The sequence below is a fragment of the Condylura cristata genome, unplaced genomic scaffold (assembly GCF_000260355.1).
Source record: "Condylura cristata isolate star-nosed mole 26May11 unplaced genomic scaffold, ConCri1.0 scaffold00005, whole genome shotgun sequence".
Lineage (NCBI taxonomy): Eukaryota > Metazoa > Chordata > Mammalia > Eulipotyphla > Talpidae > Condylura > Condylura cristata.
The window spans coordinates 10,870,238-10,889,526 of NW_004567106.1; the positions used below are offsets into that span (position 1 = coordinate 10,870,238).

At 36.9% G+C, this 19,289-nt stretch overlaps 1 protein-coding gene across 7 annotated transcripts in view; it reads left to right on the forward strand.

Annotated features, from left to right (window-relative positions):
- The window catches only part of PPP1R9A (protein phosphatase 1, regulatory subunit 9A), a 281,612-nt gene that overhangs the window by 250,039 nt on the left and 12,284 nt on the right, over positions 1-19,289 (forward strand). For 4 of the 7 annotated variants that reach the window (XM_012720896.1, XM_012720898.1, XM_004676698.2 and 1 more), the window contains 2 exons: positions 8,510-8,597; positions 8,700-8,777. The exons of the other annotated variants lie outside the window; for them this stretch is intronic. In XM_012720896.1, coding sequence (XP_012576350.1) covers positions 8,510-8,597; positions 8,700-8,777 — 166 coding nt within the window. The remainder of the gene's footprint in view (positions 1-8,509; positions 8,598-8,699; positions 8,778-19,289) is intronic. 7 annotated transcript variants of the gene reach the window in all.

Sequence of the window (19,289 nt, forward strand, 5' to 3'; positions counted from 1 at the left end):
GACTATGGTGGTGGCACAGGGGTGATTTGGTGATGGGAAACCCGTGGGGATTACAATTGAGATGAAAAAAAAAATGTGAAAAATGATGTAAAAATAAACTTTTTAATAAAAAAAAATATATAAGGATGGTTGAGCATTAGAAAATAATAATGCTTCTAAAGATCTGGCATACTATATTTCTGTATACAAAGTGTACAAACCAATGTTACCTTAATAAAATACAAATCTAAAACAAGAACATCTGACAGTTTAGGTTTTCAGTAAGGGAAGTGACATAAAATAAGAGGGTATTAATAGAAGTTGAGAAGCATTGAGTTTATTTCCTCAGATATTTCCATGAAAAACATGAGTAAAAATTAGATTAGAAGGAAATTATGTAAATATAAACAGTTATTTACCAGAGATCAACCACAAAAAGTCCTGTTAAATAGTGAATCTTAAACCATTGGGTCAAAAATGAGGAATAAACCACCTGTCATCACTATTTTTAACATTATGAGAATATTCAAATTGCAGAAAATTACTTTATGTAAATTTTGAACAAATGAGACAAATGTTTATTTGAGCATTATGTAGTGTTCATTTAAAAGATTAAGTGTCAAGATGTAAGATAAATACATAAAAATCAGTACCTTCGTATTTGTAAGATGAAGTATCTGACATTTAAAATATAACTAGAAATTAATAAGTTACTGGATGAATAGATAGCTATGTAACAAAGCAAATTTACAAAAATAACCATTGTAAATCTAGGTGTTTGATATGTGTTTGTTCACTGTAAAATTCCTATGTTGGTTTTGAAAATTTAACAGTAAAAAGAAATATCACTTCTGTCCATACCAGTCTAAAAAGTCAGTTCAATGGACATTTAATGGAACTTGGTGAAGTGATTCTAAAATTTATAAGAAAGAACTAAAGGCCACAAATTAAAAAAAAAAAATCTCCTCACAAAAAGGTAGATGGTGGTGGCTTTTTCAATACCTGTAATTACTTAAAAAGCCATGATATTGATTATGTATATTATTTTTACAGAGATTTACAATTAGAAACAGAGTATATATATTAAATGTATGTATATAACACACACACATTTATATATATATATATGTGACAAATTTGTGAGTGGATCAGTAGAGCATTAATAAAGTTTTTAATGGATTGTCTTGGGAAAATTGGTTGTCCATAGTTTAAAAAATTATAACAAATTTCCCTTCATCTCATATCATCTGAAAAATCCATTCAAAGTAGATTTAAGACTTAAATAGATAATAAAAATCTTGAAAAAGTTTACCATATAGGTAAACTTTTGTGTCCTTAGGATATGGAAGCTATCTTAAGACACAAAAAGCATAAAACATAAAAGAAGAAAATGATAAAATCAAGTGATACTAAAGTTTTTAAAAAATCTGTTTTTCAGAAGACACAATAAAGAATCCTATAAACTTGGAGAAGATATTTACTACCCATGTAACACAGAATTACCTAGATTATATAACTCCTATAAATCACTCTAAGAAGGTAGCTAATAAGGAGGAAAACACTTTGCAGAAAAGTAACAAAGAATCACCATACTGTTTATGAAAAGGTGGTTACCTGCATAATACAGTCAAATGCTGGTGAATATGGAAATAACCCATTGAGTATGTCCAGGTAGACCTGAAAAGTGATACAAGGTCTTTGGATACCACTTGATTTTATCTAGTAAAACATACTCTATGGCCTAGTAAATCTTTGCCTGATACTTGATTTCAGTAAGTCAAGCATAAAAAGGACCCCAAAATCAAAATTAACTGATAGATCTTTCCTTTAATAATACAAGTAGCTTAAATGGATTTGTTAAATGTCAAAAAATTGGTTAAGTATGTCAACCACCAGTTCATTGAAGAGGAAATTCATTTGTCTTCTACAATATGGAAATCTCACTACTGAGCAGACATGATCATTTAAACTAGATATACATCAGATTGCCTAAACTTTTGAAGAAGCCACCAACCCACATCAACTGTGGTTTTCAGTATACATGGCAGATGTGAATGTACATCACTGCATTTTTGAAAAGTCCATACTGATTTATCTGTACCAAATCAAAACTTGTAACCTTTCTACAAACACACTGTGAACATAGAAGTACAATTAATTTTGGAGGAGCACGCTTGTCAGTCTTGGTAAGCATTATCACATATTTATTCCTGCTATTTTCCCCCTGGATTTTCTTCCCTGAGCCTGCTGATGGCTGCAATTATCCTCTACTAACTGCTCCTAGGCATATAGGATTTTCTAGAAGTTCTGAGGTAAAAATCAAGGACTTAAGAAATACAAAATACCGGCCTTCCTTGGTAGTGCAGTGGGTTAAAACACTGCATTGAGAAGTTAAAGCCACTTCCACATGAATTTGATTCCCACCTGCCCCCGAGGTGACCACATGGCGTGGCAGACCTCTCCTGAGCCGCCCGCTGCTCCCCTCAGCAGTGTACTTTGTAGATCTGCCTGTTCTGCTCCCCACTCTGTCTCTGGTGAAGCCTCTCACCGCCCCTGAGCCTCTGGCCTGTACCCCAGTTCTGTAAGTACAAATAAATAAATCTTAAAAAATAAATAAATAAATACAAAATACCAGTGGAGGCTGGTAATTCAAGTTGGTGAATGACTTGCACTGTAAGGTTGGCCTACTTTCAAAAGAATCAAAGCCTTCAAAAACTCCTATTAATTAACCTAAATTGTCAATTATAGAAGTATTTTCATAGAAATGTATTTGTGGCAAACTTTCTGTCATCTCTTCAGAAAATATATATAATCCTTAGCTGGTCCATAAGAAGGTAAAACAGCTGAAGCATTTATTTTGGAACTATAGTTTGAGTTTGTATTCCTCTGTTTGAGATTATCAAACTAGCAATCTGAAAGGAATTGCATTGTAATGAGTGAATTATTCACATATGAAATCTGACCAACAGATTTTCAAAAGTGGCTAAATCTTGTATAGATTATTTCTCTCTACCACTTAGTTCTAATTTATTTAAGAATCTCAGATTGAAGGCATATTACATGGGTGTTAATTGTGCTTTGCAGTCCATTAACAGAAATGCATAGTAAAATGTGAGAATTCCATTCTTCCCCTAGTGCTTCCCTGGTTTGTTACCATCACCTCTTTGGAATTAAGCTCCAAAGCATTGGTTTTTCTGACACCCCACAATCATACCGTCAGCTAGTAAGGCCTTATATATTCTTGCCTTCCACTCTCAGGCTCTGTTGAAACATTTCAAAGGAGACATGTCAGCTAGTGGGCTCCAGTAAATGCCTTGAAAGTGAAGGTCTACAGTCTTCAGTTTTCTAAGTCCAGAAATTCAAAAATATACCCAGATTTAAGCTAGTTCAGAGTAACTGATTCATGCTCTTTGAACTTAGAAAACACTGGTTTCCAAAGCAGAATTCTAATTTTGAAATTTACTTTGGGGGGTATTAGCTGATATAACAGTCAACACCGTTCATTTGTTCTCTTCTTCCTGGTTGGTAGGTTCATAAAACAGAAAGTTGTTCAGAGTTGATTGAATGTATATATAGAAATATACTTGTAAGATTGAACTAACTGGTGATTTGTCTATTTGACTGTAACAGCCCCATTTTTCATGACCCTCAAGAATTCTACCTATACCTGTAGGAAGAACAATGATGTAAGAAATTTTTTAAAAAGAATGGAACTCATAAAATTAATAAATAAGTTTGAAAATAGTCCACACCAAAAAAAAAATTGCAAATGTGTTAAAAAAAAAAGGGGGGGGGAATTCTACCTACTCAATTCTCAAGAAATGGACAGTGGACCTCAGTATCATTAAAACATTAGGGAAATCCCATGCTTCTGTTATTTTAATATTGTGAAGGCTAATACAGTATAAATAAAAACATCTCATTTTATTGTCCTCAAAATCCAATTTGGAGTATAACAGTCTGTAAAACCCACGAGTTTGTTCTTGTAAGAGACTAATCCACTATTCAAACCTCAACTCAACAGGGGTTAGGTAGAGTCAAACTGATTCTCCTCTGTGTATGCGTATTTATATGTGTGGTTCTTATAACTTACTGACGCATCAATAATGGAACTAGAATGGAGCTTTAACAACACTTGCAAGTACAAACTAGATTCCACATTTATATATTCTTGTCTAATACTCTTCTCCACGAAAAATGTGATACTTCTTCAAATCTCAGCTTAAATCTTTCTTCTTCTAATGGACCCTGTTCCCAGGCAAAGGGAATCATTCTCTTCTCTTTGATAGAAACGTTCACATTGTAATTTCTGCTTCTGTCAATTTGCATGTGATAATAAGTGATCTTTTTGACAAACATGAACTGAAGTTTTGTCATTCATCTTACTCATCTTTGTATTCTTGGTTCCCAGCAAAAAGTACACCATATAATTGAAACCTAATAAGGTTCTTGGATGAATTAATAAGTGTGTCTTTGCAGATAACCAGTGCAGATTTTTTTTAGAACAGAGGCCATCAAAACCAAATTCAAACCCCAGCTGTTTTTATAAATAAAGTCTTTTTGGAACTCAGCCACAGTCTGCAATTACATACTGTCTCCTTTCATACTCTGAGACAAAGTTGAGTAGTTGTGACGGAGACTGTTTGGCCCACATACCTAAAATATTTACTGTCTGGCACTTTTACAGAAAAAGCTTGCTGGCCCTTGTTCTAGACATATTCCTTTCCACTCACCACTGCTAGATAAATTTAAAAAGTCTCAGTCACTGCTACCATTTATATAGATTTTCTGAAAATAGTATGCCATTGCTGTTGGTCTATCAAATTGCTGTAAAGGTCATCATTAAGTTATAGCTGTGTTTGATTGCAAATACAGCTACTCTGGAAGCTACTGTGGTATTAATTGAACACCTACTTGCAGTTTTGTATTTTCTAAACCACATTGACACCAGCTTTATGAGTCATCATCTTGTCTGATATTTGAGGGATCACAGTAGAAATCAGTATACAAAGAATTTTTACTGGCTATCTGATAAACATCAGACTCCTTTTCGATAAAATCAGGAGGTTCCTATTTCTAGGAGGTTATAAAAACAAATTATAGTAATAAAAGGCATGAAAACATTTTCCTCATGCCTAATCTTTGAGTAACCTAATGCTAAAGTTTGGTTTCTGGAATTACACCATAATGGACTTTTTGCACAAGCAAGATTATGTAGAATTAAGCACTATCAGTTTTCTGCTCTTGGTTTCTAGAGGTCATTATCTTAGCTTTACATGTAGTTATTATATTAGTACATGGATGGGCACAGAACATGCCATCAAAAAAAAACTTACTGAATTAACTTTGGACAAGTAGAAACTGACTTTACAAAATCTTTACAAGATTTTACATATTATTAATATGTTGCATTAAGCTTCTGTCAATTAAAAAATAGTAAATTTTACCATTACTGAGTCAAAGACAAAATTATATTTAGCTGACTCATAACAAGACTTAACAGGGAACATGCATTGAAGGGCTGAAAAAAGAAAATAGGAAAGGAAGGCATGAGAGGCGAGATTACATCATCAGAGACAAGTCCACAGAGGATGAACATAAAGGAATGTGTTTAATCTGCTTGCAGGTTAGAGTTGTTGCATATAAAAATCAAACAAGTCGATGAAGTCTAGCTCTAAAGTTTAAATACTTTAGCTATCATACCATCTTGCTAGGAAACCACAAAATGTTTGAACAGAGGAATAAAGAGTAAAAGATACTAGACATGTAAAAGATGAAGTAGGAGACCTGTGAACTGAACAAGAGGCTGTGACAAGAAAGGATGATTCAAGAGCTATGAAACATGTTGAATAGATACTGAGGGCAGAAAGATACTGAGTAAGTCAAAACGGATCGCTAGGTTTCTAGCCTTAGAAAATATGGTCTTGTCACTGACAGAAAACAGAAAATCAGAAACATTTGGGGGTTGGGGTGGGAAATGGTTAACTTACCTTAAAAAAATAGATGAGGTCCTGAACTCAGCAGAGAAGGTAGGGCTGGGTGGTAGATTTCAGAGGCCTCTTAACGAAGGAGGAGGTAGTCAAGTCTTTTTTACATCAAGATTAAGGAGTGTACAGTCCAGGAAAAAGCATTAGTATTTAGCTATCAGGAGATCACTTACTACTGCTAAAAATGTAGACCAGGTTGCCAAAGCTTAAAACTTAGGCACTCAACCTGAGGACTTAGACTTCTAATTGCTTGTGAAGGTAGTATTGGAGAGATTTCAGAAAGCCTAATGGAAATATCGCATACAGCTAAGTAACTAAATAAACAAGCAAAATGTCACTTTTTTCCTAAAATCATACCAATCCGTTGTTGGTTTTTATACAGACTAGAAGTTCTGATGTGCATTAAGATGTATTTGATTGATTTCAAATGGCAAAGTGCATTATTACTCAGTCTTGCCTCTTCAGTCTTTTGAAAGCATTCAAGTGTTCCTTGGAACACACTTTGGCAAAGGTGTGAGATAATGATGTGAAGTTGCCTAGCAGCAGCTCTGTGATAGGCAGAATCAAGGTTTCAGTCCTAAGATGTCCAAATAACTGCAACATTAATAGCTTACAGAGTGTTTCCATGTTCATCGTCTCCTCTTCTCCTCTCACCACTCATTAAAACATCTCCTAGCTATCTCTAATTCAGAAAATAATTACGCAGTGCTAGTCCTTATGCTTTAGGATTGATCTTGAAGAACCCAGCATTTTTCTTTTCTTCTGCTTCTGTTAAGAAAATGTAATCCTGCTTTTCTTAAATGTCCATTAGCAGAATCACCTTAGACAGTGCATTTGCCATGTCTGGGGATTTTTTTGTTTTAGGTGTGTATATGTCACATCTGTAGCTTTTTAATTCAGTTACTCAAAGAGTAATGATGCAAATGTCCATAATAAATATTTGACGCTAAAGATGGATTTTTTTACATGGGAATATTTCTGGCTCTTGTGTTTTATTATCTACATTTCAAGGACTTGATTATTGTAAGTTAATGTAATCTATCTTTAACTACAAATATGAAAAGCTCCTCACAAAAAAATCCTTGGAGTGTTTGTCATCATTCTATGCTTCTTTAGACCTTTGAAATAGACTGTTAAGTGAGAACTGTATGTGCTCTTCATGTGTTGTAAGTATGTGTGTTTAAAAACTACCCCTGAAATAAACAAAAACTATCCTCCATGGTTATATATACTCCATGCCATAAAGTTGCTAGAATTTTTTACAATTTTTAAAAGAGAGATGCCAACAAACACCAAAAGTGTGAAATTTAAAAATATCTTTGTTAGTTGTCTCAAATAATAGCATCCTTAAAAAAATAATGGCATCCTTTGCTAAATAGGTCCAGGTAGCGCTTTAGTAGTCATCTACCTGATCTGAGATGGAATAGGGCCGGTAGTAGAATCTAGTATCCTACATTTGACATTAAACTCCATTCGTAAAGCCTCTCCTCCAAATGCATTTCAAGTGCCCCATTGCTGACAGCTGCTGTACTGCAGAGTGTTAGCGTCACTTGTAGAAGCAAACATGATTCAGCTCCAAACACTGGGGAGATCTGGCATCCTCCACATGACAAGAGACTATCCAAGTTACTTCTGAGAGAGATAGAAATACTTTACAGCCGAGTTCCTGCTTAAGCACTGTCTCCCACGTCTAGTCCCATCCTTTTCCAGAATTGCCACAGGCCCTAAGCAAGGCAGAGACTGTCTGGTCTCCGGGAAAACTTGGGCTCACACTTTCTCCCAAACTCTCCTTGACTCTCAGGAATGATATTCTGTACAGGACTTTGGGTGTGGAAGGCAGTGAACTTATTTACTGTCAGAATGCTCTAGAACTCAAAGGCAAGAAAAACAGAGAGAACAGAACCCAGGTGTTTGAAGCAAAGAGTTAGAGCCAGAAAAGGAATAAAGGGGAAGTTATGTTTAAATGTAAAGGATGATGTGGTAGCATTAATTTTTGTTTATTACTATATTTGAAGCTCAAACTTCAGGGTGAGTGTTAGGCCTCTGTCTAGTAGGACCACTTGTGGCTTAATGGACTTAATTCACCATTCCATGTTTCCTCTATTTTTAAAAATAAGACATCCGGCCCCTCCCTGGTGGTACAACGAATTAAAGTACAGCACTGCCAGTGAGCTGCAGCTGCTTCAGTGCGAGTTCGATCCCCAGCCCCAGAGGTGACCCGCATGGCGCAGCAGACCTATCCTGAATGACTCATCCACTGCTCTCCTCAGCAGTGTATTTCATCTATCTGCCTGTCCTGCACCCCACTCTGTCTCTGGTGAATCCTCTCACTGCCCCTGCACCTCTGGCCTGTACCCCAGTTCTGTATGCATAAGTAAATCTTTTTTTTTTTAAAGTAAATAAGGATTCTTCTAAAAAACAAATAAGACATCTACTATTTTCTTTTACAGTTAGAATTGAGGCAAATACTTAGACTCAAAGATGCACTGACTTTTGACTCATGGCTTTAAAGAAAATAATTTTTACATGTGTATATGTCCTAGATGGTGCCAAAGGTCCCAAATCACTAAGGGCATCCAGTTCATTGGCGGTGCAAGGAGGGAAAATTAAGCGGAAGTTTGTGGATCTGGGGTAAGTACTTCATGAGTTAAAAAGCAAGCCCCCTGTCAAAGCCCCCTGTCATGAAAGGAGAAATAGTCACTTCCTGTCTCTGACTGTGCACTATTGTTATAGGGCACCTTTGCGAAGGAATTCCAACAAAGTAAAGAAATGGAAAGAAAAAGAAGTCAGTAGATTTTCTTCAGGTAACAGGTATGGGTAGGTGATTAAGAACACAGATTTATTTCTATGCCTAAATTCTTCCTCCTTCCATCATTAACCAGAATCAGTGTTCTGTAACTTTGAGCTGAAGTAGCACAGCTAGAATTGAGATAAAAGAAAATATTTACAATTTACTTCAGTTATAGCCTACATCTAGCCTTGATCATATCCTCTGATTTAATTGCTGAATTATGGTCAAGTGAACCTTAATCTATGTTAATCTAAATACAGCATAAATGTATATAGGTGATGTGTCAAACACACCTCAACTCTTTTGCCTGCCCACCTACTATACCAGTATCTTCTGTTTTTGTTAAATATAAAAGTATAGTTTTGTATTTGAGAGTCTTACTGCCTTTCAAGACTGTTCAGTCCATGTGCATAGGAGACAGACCACCATTTCTTGTGAGATAGAACTATTTAGTCATTTTTTTCAGACCATATGTTTACTGCTCAATAAAGAACTTTCCTAGAGAGAAGTGAGCTGTGTACAGCATGATGTCAAGTTTTCCTAGATTTATTCTGAGATTACATGTTATAAGCTGAGGTTTGCCAGGAGGAAGTAAACTTGGAGCCCTACAGACTGACTAGGTTTGAATCAGCCCTTCCAGTTATTGCATTTACAATCTTAGGCAAGGGCTTGCCTGCTGGCCTAGCAGTTAAGTCTCACTGCTAAGGCTGGAGTTCAATTCCCAACATGGGAACTAACCCACATGGCACAGCAGTCCTCTTCTGTCTTGCCCCCTGCCCCCTCAGCATGTATTTTCAGTAGTTGCACCTCTTCTGGTCCCCACTTTGAATCTGTGAATCATGTTACCCCCAACTCCCACACCACTGGCCTATACCCAGTTCTTCTATGTATAAATAAATACAAATAAATATTTCCTAAATCCAAAATCTTAGACAAATTATCTAACCTCTATTTTTGTCATCTGGGAAATGATGCTGAAATTAGTACCTACCTCATAGTATTAGTGTAAAGATTAAGTGAGTTTTCATGTAAAGCATTTTAAATGCACATACAGGGTATTTAAAATTAATAATAAAGATAACAGTTTGCTATTATTATTGGCAGGTTACAAGGCAGTGTGGCATTTATTACTTCATTTGACTCTTACAATAAGAGTGAGAGGGCAGACACTATGTTTTATTGATGCTGTACTTCACCATCATAGAATTCAATTGATTTGCCCAGGGTTATCCAACAGGCAGTTAATGAAATAGGCTCCACCCTAAAATGGATGGAAAGAAGCCATGAAGGGAAGGAGTTTTGCAAAGATGGTTGAGTGATAGCCTGAAAGGAGCACTTTCTTATATAAATTCCAGGTGAAATGCAAGAAAATATTGATTCTGTTGGTGAGAGCCCACCTTAATATAGCCAAAAACATGGAAAGTCAAGGGTGGCTGTCACTGACACACTATTCAGCTCTTCCTGGTGCCAGTAGCTGAACCAGCAGCCAGAGGGCTTCTAGCTTGGCTGCCTAGCTAGCACTGTATTTTTTTAATATGTTAGCTCTGGAGTTTCTGCTTCTGCCACCACATATACAGATATAGTTCCACATATACAGATGTCACAAAGTAAGTTACAATTAAAATCATAATTTTATTTATTCACAATTACTGTAGAATTTTTGACAAAACTAAAAGGAATTCATGCAACTGACATAATTACATGAAGAGGAACAAGAAGAGGACTTTTATGTTTGAAAAAACTAATTCTAGCAGCTATCACAGTGCACAGTGAGGAGTTAACACTAATCAAATCTAATGACTACCTCCAGTCTTCTGCATAGATTGATAGTAGGCCCCGAATCATATAAGACATATTCCAGAACAGTTATTGCCCGGTAGACACTTAATACATTCAAGTTGGTTTCACTGCAGGGTCCCTGAAGGCAGGTGGTTGATAAGCACCTCAGCTGCAGGTTCTCTTTACAGTTGGGCAAAAGAATTGGGAATAAACTCATCACCTGTCAGGCTTTCTCAGTGAAAGGAGAGAATGATTCATAAATTGGGTTAATAATCTTACTAGGTTGTAAAAATTTGATATGAACTTTTAATCAGTTATAACCTGAGGCTACTAGGCTTTGAAAAGGCAAGATGTGGACTTGATCTTGGCTTTAATTTTTTTAATTCCCAAAGAGTAAAGGTTTCCTTTATTGTATCCCTTATGGAGACATAAACACCCAAATACTTGACCAACAGAGACAAACAGAGGAGGTTGAAATAATAATAAAACCTGGCCCTCCCTAGTGGTGCAACAGGCTAAAGCACAGCAGCACAAATCCCCACACCAAGTTAGCACTAGTTCGATCCCCGGCCCCAGAGGTGACCGGGCAGACCTCTCCTGACCCACCCACTGCTCCACTCAGCAGTGTACTTCATCAATCTGCCTGTTCTGTACCCCATTCTGTCTCTGGTGAGTCCTCTCACTGCTTTGTAGTCCAGTTGTGTATGCATAAATAAATAAATCTTTAAAAAGAATAATAATAATAAAACCTACAAAGAAATAGATTGGGATCTAGTCTTTCCAAATATGTGCTCAGTGCACATTCTGATTTAAATATGCAGCATCACAGATAACAAAAGCAGGAGACATTCATTTACCAGAACTTGTTCATCCCTTAAAGTGCACATCAGGAAGTAAAGTAAGAGAGTATGTAAGCATTGGTTAGACCAATGTCTGGTTTTGAGCTCTGAAGGAACAGGTCAGTCACTGAATGGAAAGCCCTGAAAGCAGATATGTAACTCAAAGGAAGTTGAATGGTGGGGTGTGGGGAAATGACAGGAAAGAAGATGGCACTCCTTGGTAGAAGTGAATTTGCATTCACCTGGAAAAAAGAACTGGAATCCAAGTGTTCATCCTGACTTTGCCATGGGGTAAGTCTCGAATTCCTTAAACTTTTGTTTCCTACCAAAATAAATCAGTGAGACACTCTCTCCCCATTCACCTGTGCACTGCCCTGTCTGGTACTTTCTATCCCAGTGTGGCCAACGATCACTAAAAATATGGCTACTCTATACTGAGGTGTGTCCGTGGGGAAAATCCATGCTGAATTTCAGAGGCATAGAGGGGAAAATATGGCATATCTTATTAACAATTTTGTAATATTGACATGTAGGAATTATATTTGCAATATTATGGATTAAATATATAAAACTTAGTTTGACCTCTTTTATTTTTTTATGTGGTGACTAGAAAATTTTAACTTAATTTCTATATGTGTTCCTATTATATTTCTATTTGATAGTGTTCACTTATATGATTTTATGAAAAACAAATCCTCTTTGCATTTCTAAATCACCATTCAGTTAATTTGTGAATTTACATGATTTATTGGTTTGTTTATTTTTTATTTGCCTATATGTACTCCTAACTGCTCCAAGTATAATTTCTTATATGTAAAAGTACATTTGATACAATAATATAAATTAAAGTAAATTGGAGAGGGAAAAATAAGATAAAGCATAAAATAAGGAGGATACTTACAATGCTACATCTTGAACAATACCTTTGTTTATAACAGTGGCATTCAGTCAAAGTCAGAAGTGTAGTGTCAAATGGCTAAGAGCTTGAGTTCAAATTCCAACTTATCTTGGACAAACTACTTCAATTCTCTGTGCCTTTGTTTCTTTATCTGTAAAAGTGAAACATACATCCCTCTTCTGCAACTGGGAAAATTGAGAATATCATATTTTAAGCCCTCAATAAATATAAACTATGATTAACACAAGTTATTTTTATCATTTTGACATCTTAAAGCTGTTCAGATCACAGGTGTACTCCCTGTATGTAGTGTGCTGATAGCCTGGTTCACCCAAAGGTGACATGGACATCCCTTCATAGGTGGTGTGTCTCTCAAACAAACTTGAGATAAATCATGGTGTGAGGTGAGTTTGAGATCATACTTTGTGTTTAGAACTGAGAGGAAAACTGCCCTGTCTCTGAGTGAGAGTAGAGTCTCTTCCTAACAGACCTGGGGAGGAAACATCGTCTTTTTCAGAAGAATTGAATGGTATTAAGAAAAACATCTCACCTCCTCCTACATCTGGCCCAGAAAGGCACCCTAGAAAATAGCCAAATTTTTCCTTAAAAATACACAAGATTTGAGGCCCTCCCTGGTGGCGCAGCGGGTTAAAGCACAGCACTGAGAATCTGAAGCCACTTCCGCATGAGTTCGATTCCCGCCTGCTGCGGAGGAGACCACATGGCGGGCCAGACCTCTCCTGGACCGCCCGCTGCTTCCCTCAGCAGTGTACTTCGTCGATCTGCCTGTTCTGCTCCCCACTCTGTCTCTGGTGAAGCCTCTCACCGCCCCTGAGCCTCTGGCCTGTACCCCAGTTCTGTATGAATAAATAAATAAATCTTTAAAAAAAAAAAAAAAAGAAAAAAAAAATACACAAGATTTGAAAAGACGAGAAATGAAAATGGAGTTGTAAATGGCCAGTGGAGAATGGCACCATAGTTTGAACCTGAAAAGTTTTAAAGCAGCAGCATCAAGCCACTGTGTGCCCTGAACAGTGATGACAGAACTCAGTGTAGTACTTTGGGGTCTTCACTTGGGCAAAAGAACTGTCTGTTCTCCCTGACACTGGATATTCTTAATGCCCAAAGGCAACTTTGTCCTCAAAAAGAAGATTTATTAGAATCTGAAATTTTAAAACTTAGCTTTTTTTTGAGTTTCAGTTTAAGTTACAGATCTTGTCATTTTGTTTACACATCTATAAAACTGTATGCAAATTAAAAGCAGCCATTCTCATGGAGACTTACCCTCGGTGGAGCAAAAATGTCCCCCCAGAAACATCTACTCTATTTTTAGCTGTATTCATAAATTTAATTCTATTCAGTTTTCTTTTTAAATACTTAATTGAAGCTATTCTTTCTCTCCAGTTCTTAACAATAGAATAATCAGGGATATAACACTGACTTGTGATTCTTTTTTTTTTCCCCAAAAATGATGGCCTTTATTATACAAGTTAGGTAAAGAAAGTACAGAACACAAACGTATCCTTCAAGAATTCCTTTCTTTGGATAGATTACCTAGGAGTAGGATTGCTGGGTCATATGGAAGCTCCATTTTTAGCAGTGTGAGAAATCTCCAAACAGCTTTCCATAGTGGTTGGTCCAGTTTGCATTCCCACCAGCAGTGCAGGAGAGTTCCTTTTTCTCCACATACTCACCAACATTTGTTGCTGCTAGTTGTTTTAGTATGTGCCATTTCCTCTGGTGTGAGATAGTATCTGATTGTGTTTTGTGCATTTAGCTTATTACAAGTGATGTTGAACATTTTTTCATATGCTTGTTGACCGTCTGCATTTCCTCTTTGGAGAAGTGTCTTTGTAGCTCTTCTGCCCAATTTTTGATGGAGCTATTCACTTTTTGTTGAGTTTCATCTGCTCTTTGTATATCTTTGTAATCAGTCCTTTGTCATTAGTATTCTGTCTAAAATTTTTCTCCCGACCAGTGGAGTGTCTTTGTTTTGTGTAATGTCTTCTTTGCTATAGAGAAGCTCTTTAACTTGATGTAGTCCCAGCTGCTTATCCTATCCATCACTATCCAATCCTTGCTTTGGGTGATGGTGATATATCTTTAAAGGTGTTACTGAGGTATATGCCATAATGTTTTGTTCACTGTTTCTTCTAGATATGTTATGGTTTCAGGTCTTACGTCTAGTTCTTTAATCCATTTCAAGTTGTTTTTTGTACATGGTATGAGGTAGTAATCTAGCTTCATTTTTTTTGCATGTAGCAGCCCAGTTTTTCCAACACCATTTGTTGACCAGACTTTCTTTGTTCCATTGCATATTCTTTGCTCTTTTGTCAAAGATCAGCTGTCCATAAACCTGTGGGTTTATATCTGGGTTTTCTGTTCGTATCCACTGTAATCTCACTCCTAGGTATCTACCCAAAGGACACAAAAACATCGATTCAGAAGGACACCAGCACCCCCATGTTTATTGTTGCTCTATTTACAATAGGGCAGATGTGGAATCAACCCAAATGCCCAAAAATAGAAGACTGGATTAAAAAGAGGTGGTACATAGATATAATGGAATATTACAACTCAGCAATCAAAAAAAGATAGTCATGCCTTTTGCAGTAACATGGATGGCACTGGAAGGGATTATGCTTAGTGAAACAAGCCATAAAGAAAAAGAAAAATATCAGGTGTTTCACTCATAGCAGGAGCATAACGGATCGGGGGGAAAAAACAGCAATTATAATAAAGTAAAAATGAATAGCAATGAACAACTATAAACCAGAGAGATTTTAAGGGGGTGAGGACTGAAGTGGTATCAAAACTGGGGTAAGAAGAGTGCACAGGACTATAGTGATGGCACATGGGTGAATTGGTGGTGGGAAATCCATGGGGATTACAACCAAGATAAAAAAAACACACACACACACACACACACAACATGAAGAATGATGTAAAAATAAATAAATAAATAATATACAAACAAAGAATTCCTTTCTACCAATCTTGATTTTTCAAGGTAGCTACTGAGAATCTACATGGAGTTTATGCACCCTAGTCCATAAAATGTGGTAGTGTCAAAAATAAAAGTTAATATGAGAAGATTAGGTGGGAGAGTAAAAGAAATGTGGCAGGAAAATGAGAAGGAAGAATTTTATGTTATTCCCAACTAATGAAACTATTCCCACAAAATGAATCAAACCATAAGAGTAGTCAGTGGCCACGGACCAGCCAATTCAAGCAGAATCTGCAGGAGGATGGTAGGAGATTTAAGGAAAAATAGGAAAAGGCATGTTAGTGAAAACTGGGACCATGTGGCCTGTCACAGAGGTCTTGGCGCAGCGTGTTTTACGTATGCAATCTGGAGCATGGAGGGGATGGGTGAGGACAATGCATGGGTGACAGTCAGCATCTTAGAGGTGTCAGGAGGTGCCAGCAGTTGCAATAGCAGGAAACTGCTCCCTTGTGCTGAGTTCAGTGTTCCAGCTTGAAAGCCACGTGAGGAGACATCCTCTTTCTGTGCCTGGTCAATGAGGGGCCTGTTGCTGTTTCAGCACATCGGTGGGTGTGGTATGGCTCAGAACTTTTTCCCCAAGAACACATGCTCCCGGGTCCCAACAGTCAGTGATCGAGTAACTGCTACTGAGCTTCCTCTGTGCCTTTTGTAGACCCAAGATTTCATTAGCCCAGGAGGAAACTGATGTTTATTGTAGGAAGCATGTCCAGTAAGCTGACAGGTCTACAATTTCACAAGACTGTGCTTTTTAAAAATGATTGTATTGTGTTCTAGGCCAAAGTGAGTGGAGCATCCCCTGTCTAGTTCTTTAAGGATGCTAAGAAACACAGGGCTTACATCAGTTCTTGGACTTTCAGAGTCAGGTACATACAGATAAATAAAGGAGGCAGGATACATCATCACTGGGGAGACAGCGAAGGCTCCTGGGGAACAGGGAAATGCTGTTTCCTGTTTGGATCTGACAGTTTGCAGCTGTCAAGGCAGTGGCTTTTCCTTAGAAGTGGGCTGTCCTCGTTCTCTACGTGACTGTTCCTCCATTTTTTTTCTGTTGTCCTGGGCTGTGACATGAGGAAAGAAAGCCTCTGGATATAACCCAAGAGTGAGTTTCCATGATCTCATTCATCACACTCACACTCATACTGAGGTCTCTGGATCTGTCTTCATGAAGTGCTGGCTATACAAGTTGACATAGAATTATTAGTATTGACTGTTTTCCTGGCAGTGAGAATTTTATGAAAGAGTTTAATTAGATCTGTGGTCTTTAGTTTTTGTTTGAAATGTTGCCTGAACAGGAGTCGGACTACCAAAAGCCCTTTTCAAATAAGGCATTAGAATGACAAAAATTAGAAATATACTTATTTCTAATAGTTTTATTTCCTGCCTATCCCAAAATAAAAACTTAGTGGCAGATACTCTAAAACCATTGTTACAAAGGCAGTTCACTTGGGAATAAATAAGGTAGGTGTGCTATCCTTACTTTAAGTTGTTTATAAATTTCCAAATGCTATCCATATGTTTAAGCACTTGAACATTTTATTGGAATTATAGCTGAAAGTCTTTTTTTTTTAATTAATTGATTCAGAAATTTACAGCCTAAAGAGGACATAATGATCAGGTCCAGTTTATGTAAAACATGCCCAGATATAAGAAAGTGAGACTACAGAGAACATATGTGTATCTTAGAGTTTTCAAGCATTTTTTTTTTTAAATTGGAATATGGGACTGAGTTAAAAGAAAAGCCTTAGAAGTTAAATTATGCCTGGATAGATAGCAAGAACTGCAAAGAGGTTTACCTCCCCAGAGGTGTGTGGTTATATTTTCAGAGACTAGGGGTAGGAAGAGACTGATGAGACTCTGCTCCATGGAGACATTCCCAGGGTTATAAAGCTGGAGATAGTCTTAGCTTCCCCTGGAGATATATATTTGCTTTCCAAAGGGTAAGAGTGAAAGATCCTTCCCAAGCTACATGTGTTTACATTAAAAAGATTAAATTTCTCTCCCATTCTCAAAAGGGAGGAGAGGATAACTGTTCCTCTTCTATAAAACCATCCAGATTCATATTTTTTGGATTCTTTACCTATATTGTAAACCAGTCATAGGACAACATCTGGTTCTCATTGTATAACTCTGAAAAGAGGAAATGAGGGCATGGGGAACCAGCACATAATTTTGTGAGTTAGTAAACTCTGCTCCAGAAGCCTCATATTTACATTTGGAATAACATTAATAAATATGATATTAAAAACACTAAGAGCCACTTCAATCATGTGTTGAAATAGAGCTTCCAGGTCAACCCCTCTCCTCCCTTACCCCAGATTCTAATTCATTCAGTGTTGGTGCCCAGGAATCAGTATTGAACAACTGCCCTAGAAGATTCTTACCAGACTTGTTTGGGAAACCTGACATGTGTGAGAAACATGACCTGGAATAAAAAATGCTTTTTACAGAAGACAAAATCTGCCACTGCTACCTTGCTATCTTAAGTTCCTTTTATAAATCATCCCAGCCCCATCTTTTGATGGGGACTTTGAGGCCCATACATGGCCTCAAGTGATGTCTGAAAATGTCTCACGAACAACTGGGCCCAGAGAACCCTACAAAGTCAAACAAATCAAGAGTGTCAAGTCTTTATATTTATCTTAAGACACTCTTGAAAATTCGCAGGCCACTAAGCGTATGCATATCCAAAAGCCACCAAGTATTTGAAGAATGCCACTCTACAGGAGCCTGTTCCATCCAGACATTGGTGGAATTGGTGGGTGTGCACAGGCCAGACAGCAGGGCTGGATAAAGGATTGGTGGCCAAGCCAAACGCAGAATTTTTTACTGCACATACATAAGAAGAGCTTATGGATTTAGGAGTAGATTCTCTGGTTGTCCAGCACATCACATCTGAGTTAACAGGACCCTCTAAATGTGTCACAGAATGGACCAAGCTCATGGCTAGATTAACCCCCTACATAAGCTCTCCCTGTTTTGTGCAGGTGATCCTGTGGGAAAAAAGCAGGTTGTTCCAAGCCAGAAGAGGAGTTTGCACATAAGGAAAAGACATCCCAAAAGAAACAAAAACTTAAGGCCTGGGAATTAATTCAGCATAAAATAAGTACAATTAAAAGTTTAAAAAGTAGGAAGCTATAAGAGCACAAAACTTTTTTAGTTCAAGCTTTAAGATGAAGTTGAAAGCTGACATATTTCTGGTTGGTCTTCATGTCCTTAATATCCTTGTAGGTTTTGTTTTTTTTTTTTTTTTAAGGAAATGCACTTAAAAGTCATCAGATTTTCTACAATCTTTAGTGTGACCAGCAATTTTTATCAACCAACCTACTGATTAAGGTATTTTAGTAAAACATCACCAATTTCCTCATTCTCTTTAGTTGTCATTCTTATAACCCCTGCACATGTGTGTATTGCTTGAAAGTTTACATGGTGCTTTTACATTTGTTGTCTCAGTTGACATTCACAACAATTTTTGGAAATGAACAGAAATTGTTAGGAGTTGTACTATTTATAGAAAATGTTGAAATGCCAACTACTTCAATAGATTTAAATTGAGATGTAAGAAGACAAAATTCATTGTAACTGGGGAATGTACATCATCTAGCTGCAATACTCAGTTTCTCCCAATTGCAAAGGAATCTCTCCATTGTTGTGACGTCAACAGCTACCAAATTGCATCAGATGTCATTGGGTCATATCAAGGGTGATCTTAACCAAGATGCACAGAAGCCACTTGCCCCTCCTGCCTGATAATTATTTTTCTTTTCACTAAAAGTTAAATGTAGATACACAAGGGTCTGCATAAATTGAAGAAAAAGGTCTGTGTTCACTATGTTCTTTAAATGCCTTTGAATTCTTTGAATGTTAAGCAACAAACAGATCTTTTTCATTTTATATCTTTAAAGCATTTTCACACATACCATCTGGTTTCATTTTTAACCATAGATGAGGTACATAAGTTACTTTTTTAGATGAGGAAATAGACGCTGAGAGAAGATCGAAGGCCATGTAT